The 6395-nt window shown below is 41.9% G+C and overlaps 1 protein-coding gene across 1 annotated transcript; it reads right to left on the bottom strand.

Moving 5' to 3' along the window:
• Nucleotides 1–465, bottom strand: LOC133316315 (uncharacterized). The gene has a single exon (XM_061518053.1). It carries the CDS (start codon nt 463–465, stop codon nt 1–3), a length of 465 nt encoding a protein of 154 aa, XP_061374037.1.
• Between the last annotated feature and the right edge of the window lie 5930 nt (nt 466–6395).

Raw genomic sequence — 6395 nt, 5'->3', positions numbered from 1 at the left:
CTAAACCAGTCTGTTATCAACACTATCCGTTGGTAACTCAGTAGACACAGGTGCATCAGCCCCATAAAACCTCTTCAAAACAGAAACATGGAAAGTCGGGTGAATTTTGCAACCCACAGGTAACGCCAGGCGATAAGCCACTAGACTAAGGATTTCAGCAACGGGAAAAGGCCCAAAGAAACGTTTGGCAAGTTTGTGATTGGAACGACGAACCACAGAAACTTGACGATGAGGTTGGAGCTTCAACAAAACCATATCACCAACGTGGAAGGAACGATCCACTCGGTGCTTATCAGCAAGAAGCTTCATGCGCTGTTGGGCACGAAGCAAACTCCTTTTAAGGGAACACAGCAAGTCGTTCCTCTCCGTCAAAGCAGCATCCAAAGCATCCACTGGTGCCAACCCGCGAGGATAAAAAGGAAACGAAGGTGGAGGCTTACCATACAAAGACTGAAATAGAGACATGCGAATAGAAGAATGCACCGCTGTATTATAATGTAGCTCAGCCCATGACAAAAGCTGGAACTAGATAACATTCTTTTGGTGACAGTAGGCCCTCAAATATTGCTCAAGGTAACGATTGGTAACCTCCGTCTGCCCATCGATCTGGGGATGATACGCGAAACTCATCTTCAACTTAGTGCCACTCAACGCAAACATCTGTTTCCAGAAACGGCTCAAGAAAATGCTATCACGATCAGATACCAATGATCTGGGAAAGCCATGGAGCTTTACCACTAAGTCGACAAACAATTGAGCAGCCATAACAACAATGAACTTTGTAGGTAGAGCACCAAAGTGTGCATATTCGGTAAGTCGATCAACAACAACAAAAATAACAAAGAAACCACGAGATATGGGGAGACCAACAATGAAATCAATGGTTAAATCTTCAAAGGCTCCTTCAGGAACAGGTAAAGGCTGTAACAAGCCCGCTGGAGCAGTGTTCATAGGCTTAATAGCTTGGCAAATGGCACATTCACGCACAAAGCTACGTACATCAGTCCTCATATTATTCCAAAAAAATTAGCAGACGAAACGCAATAGAGTGCGTAAATAACCAGCATGGCCCCCCAAAGGCGAACAATGTGCCTCATATAACAATTGTGGCTTAAGAGGTGAATTGGAGCATAAAAAAACGTTTACCATGGAACAAAATTCCATCCTTACAAGACAGTGAGGAAGGAACCTGGAGTCCTTGAAGCATACAGTGATGAACTTCAAGCAGCTCTGTGGAGTGTTTATTCTCCTCTTTAATCTGCTCCAACAATGCGAACGAAGGTTCAGAAAGTGCCACACAACAAGAAGCCACAATCTCTGGTTCGTGTTGTCTTGATAGCCCATCTGCTATAACATTCGACAGACCAGGTTTATACTCTACCGTAAATGAGTACCCCATAAGTTTAGAAACGTATTTATGTTGCTCAAGTGTCTGAATAGTCTGAGAGAGTATTTCTCTAAGGCTTTGGTGATCGGTGCAGATTACAAACGGAGAGCCCAACAAATACGGTCTCCATTTCTTGACCGCTTCGACCACAACATACAGCTCCCTGACATACGTGTTTGCAGCTGCCAACCGAGGACCCAATTTCCTGCTGAAATACAAAATGGGTTTGCCAAGCTGAAGCAAAACTGCACCAATACCTGAAGAAGATGTGTCTGACTCTACCACAAACGGCAATGAAAAGTCTGGCAAAGCCAGGATGGGTGTGGAGGACATGGCTTCTTTGAGAGACGAGAAGGCCATTTGAGCTTCTTCAGACCAAGTAAACTTATCCGCAGCTAATAAGTCCGTTAATGGTGCTGCAATCGTCGCGTACCCATGCACAAAACGACGATAATAGCATGTTAGGCCCAGGAAAGCACGCAGTCCTTTGACTGAAGTAGGTGGAGGCCATTGCAACATCACTGCCACTTTCTTCGGGTCATCCTTAACACCAGATTCATTAACGACATGACCCAGATAGTCAATTTCGGATGCAGCAAAGGAGCACTTACTCAGTCTAACGTAAAACTGATGTTGCTGAAGGCAAGATAAGGTCAACTCCAAGTGCTTGACATGCTTATCAATGGATCTGCTAAAAACCAAAATATCATCAAAAAAACAATTATAAATTTTCGAAGAAAAGGGCGGAAGATACTGTTCATGGCAGACTGGAACGTTGATGGAGCGTTCGTCAAACCGAACGGCGTCACTATAAACTCATAGTGATCATCGTGAGTTCGGAATGCAGTCTTGAAGATATCTGCCTCATGAACACGTATTTGGTGATAGCCGGCCCAAAGATCCAGCTTGGAGAAGACAGCAGCATGACAAAGCTCATCAAGCAATTCATCATTGGTGGGAATTGGTAAGCAATCGCGAATTGTGATGGCATTTAATGCCCTGTAATATACACATACGCCAAGAGCCATCACTCTTCTTTACCAAGAGCACTGGTGAAGAATATGGGCTCTTACTCGGTTGAATATAGCCATAAGCCAATAATTCCTTAACCTGACGTTCGATCTCAGCTTTTTGGAAGTGAGGATATCGGTAAGGCTTCACAGTAACAGGTTTTGAACCTTCAAATAAGTGGATTGAATGATCAATGCCATGAAAGGGAGGCAACATATGAGGAACTGCAAAAACCGTATAAAACCTGCACAAGACTTGCCAAATTGCATTAGGTATCAGACGTTCCAATGCTAAAATATCATCTAGAACTTGATTCTGTGCCACAGCAGATGGAAACAAAGCAAAACAACTCAGAGAAGACGAGTGTTGCAGCACTGGGCCAGCTGATAAATGCACCTTCTCATTGTTGGCCATGAACTCCATGGAAAGGTTAGCATAATCATGTGTCACCTTACCTAATGATTCTAGCCAAGGCATGCCTAGAATAATTTGGAGTTCTTTCAGTTCAAGGACCCAGAGATCCACACAAAATGCAAAGCCTTGAATAGACAAGGAAACAGCGAGGCATTTAGTATCACACAACATGAAATCACCATTACCCAAGATTACCTTCATACTGCGAGAATGTGAAAGAGAAAGGCCCACCTGTATGGCTAATTCCTTTTGGACAAAATTATGAGAACTGCCAGAGTCCACCATCACTTGTATCTCATTATCCCCCACTTTTGCAGGAAATTGCAACAACTTAGACATTGAGTTCATGGTTAAGGCATTCAACACAGCGTCATGGCAGGATTGGGAAGGATCATGTGGCTGCCATACAATATCTTCCTCATGTTCAACAGTTGTATCCTCTGCCTCTCCCATTAACAGTAACATTTTGGACTTGCATCTATGGCCCAAAGACCACTTCTCATCGCAAGTGAAACAAATCCCAAGTTCACGTTTCTTTTTTAACTCCTCTGGTGGTAATCTTTTTATAGGTAAGGATTGTGGTGCTGGCAATGCCAAAACAGGGTTCTCTGAAGAAGTAGGATTATTATGTGAAGAAGTCAATGCATAACGCGGAGTTATTTTGCGATTTGAATTCGTATAAAATGAAGATTTCATATCACGGTGATGTGCATCGTATGTGAAATCATTGAATAGCTTGATACAAGGTTGTAGGTTCATGTAATTGGATTACTCGACGGAGTTCCGTATTCAAACCAGAAACAAAAAAAAACTCAGGAGTAAATCATCAGTCAAACCAGGCACTTGGTTCATCAGAATCTCAAATTCATGTACAAAATCTTCCAACGTACCAATTTGAGATAGTTTCGATAATGTACCTCTTGGATCTGTGTAAGTGGAGCCACCAAATCGTTGGTATACTGCTTTAGTAAAATTCTCCCACTGTAAAATCGTGCCACTGTTATGAATCCATTGAAACCAAGAAGCTGCTACGGCTTCCATTCGCAAACCAGCAAGTTCAATTTTCAGATCTTCAGGAATTTGTTGAACTCTGAAGAACATTTCGCATTTAAAGATCCATAGGTGAGGATTCTTGCCATCAAAGGATGGAATCTCCATTTTAATCGATCGCAAAGCAATACATTGCTCATTGAGCTGTGGAACGGTATGATGAGGTTGGGAGTTGACATTCACCGCCGGTGAATGTGTACTAGCACGCGATGGTTGCAGGTCTCGCATTCTCTCATCAATGGCATTGAATCGCATCTCAAAAAGATTGGTGAGACGCAGTTCCATAGCTTCGGTGGTTTGATTGATGTGCTGAAGAAGTTCAACACGTGTATTCTGTAGTTCCTCCGCGACTTCTTGAACCCTCATGATTTTTGAGTGCAAGATCGATGAAAGCACCAATGATGCGGGTGATAAGGAAAAGGAAATGAAAAAAAGAAAGTTCTGTATATTCTTCTATGAAAAATTACACTCAGCATAGTCACCTACTTATACTACACACTCCTTTATTACATGCACTCAACCTCTCAACTCATTCTCTCTTAACTAACATAACAACCCTTCCTATTATTGCGGAACTGACTCGCATTAACTCTCCTTCATGCAAAGTCCTTCATCCATGATGGAGGCCTCAGCTGATAGCCTAAACTAGTCCTTGTTTGCACCCTTGCACCCTCATCTCGTGCCACAGCTGCATCAAACTCACAGTGCTTGCTCTTATACACTTTTCCATGACGCTTGATAGGCTTTGGTGATTCCATTTGTCGGAACTCTATTTGGGCGACTACCCTAAAAATCTAGGACCTCGAGACGTTGAGGGGAGAATAGTTCTCGCATCTACATTTAGCACGGCGGGCATTCGAGTTTTTCTTGCTCCTCTAACCATCCACAACTCGATGTGAGCAAGGGGGATCTCTCTTCATACTCAATGTTTGCTCTTTCTATCTCCTCCTAGACTTGATCTAGCAGTTGGTCGTGGCATGGGGGGTTGGCTGGGCTGGTGAGACGAACGACATGATAGAACCTTCTTCTCCGTCAGTAACTGGGTTGTCCATCTCCCACTATAACTAAAAGTTGGGCCTTTACTAGTGACTCTACATTGCGTTGCACATGGTCACCATGGTTAAGGTAGGAGTCGAAGTTTATTGATATCCATAGACAACACCAATATTTAATCTAAGAGGGTCATAATCAATATGGAATTTGTTGATCAATGGTATTTTATAGAAAAGAAGGGTGAAAAATAAATGTGCACAAAAAAAGGCTAGAAACAAAGGTGGTGGTTGTATGCATAGGGGCAATGAAAACTAGCTTTTCCAAAAGGGTGTGCCTATAGATTTTAATCCTTATTTAAAAGAAAAGATTTACGGGGAGGTGATAAAGTTTTGAGTAAGATTCAAACTGTAATGAATAAGGCTCATAATTAGAGTTTAGTATTTCAAGTCGGGGTTGCCTTAGGCCTTTATCTTCTGGAGCTTATGGGATCCATTAAGGTGGTGTTTGGTTGACGGTTTCTTCAAGCTTTCCTATGCAAATGAAGCAAGCAATCCAGAAAGCATGCGTTTGGTTCAACAGATTCACTCAAAATCCCAAGCCATCCTATTTGCATTGCATTTCCAATTTGGTCTTTGAATGATAGCTTTCTTCACTGTTTAGAAAGAGTTGTGGGAGGTGGTTTTATGTGAAAAGCCGGGTAAACCACTTTTTGACAATTTCTTCAGACCATTATACCCTCTGCTTTCTTCTTGTCCAACTCCAGCACTAATGAAGATATTGGTGATTTTGTGTCCACAAAATTTAGCAACCACTCTAGTGATGACTCTTCGTACATGTCAAGGTCGAGTTGCTCTTTAGCCTCTAGAGCTTCCTCCCGCTCTTCATTGAACAAGGTAGCATAAGGATCTAATTTCCTGTCCTTGTCTTTTCCAAGAATATGACGCATCGCTGGGGAGGAAACACCATGGCCTTGGTGTTGATGTCGCTCAGGTTTAGGTTAGGACGGCTTTGCTTCTTCCTTTGTTGGCTATTAGGATTGAGACGACAATGACTTTTGTGATTTGAAGATGGCTGGTTCGGTGGTCTGATGGTGGTTGTGGGTAAGGGTTGGACCGATTTGGTGAGGGAGGTTGTGGACGGTGGCTTTGGGGGATGGGGCGGTGGCTGAAATAAAAAAATAAAAATTAAAACGGGGTTATTTTTGTAAAAACAACTTTTTTCCCGATCTATATTTTACCTACATCCAAACATAGACTTTATAAGAGTTACCTAATTTTTCCATCAAAATTTTATCCAACCAAACAACTTTTTTTACATTTTCCTACCAAACTCACATTCCAACCATTTTCCTAGTAATCACATTTCTCTATTATTCATAAAAATTTCTTCTCAACCAAACGCCCCCCTAAGTGGATCTAGAACACTGCTTTTTATAATATTATAGTTTCAATAATTTATAACCAGTTCAGAAGAGTTTACATTTGGTATAAGAGTGAAAATTTTATGAAATTTATACGTAAAATTGTATTGAAAACTCATC

This window comes from Gastrolobium bilobum, unplaced genomic scaffold (genome assembly GCF_033153095.1).
Source record: "Gastrolobium bilobum isolate Gb01-03AN ecotype WA unplaced genomic scaffold, APGP_CSIRO_Gbil_v1 utg86257, whole genome shotgun sequence".
NCBI classification, from domain to species: Eukaryota; Viridiplantae; Streptophyta; class Magnoliopsida; order Fabales; family Fabaceae; genus Gastrolobium; species Gastrolobium bilobum.
The sequence above is the reverse complement of the archived record's forward strand: the minus strand, read 5'-3'. Positions and strand labels throughout refer to the sequence as shown.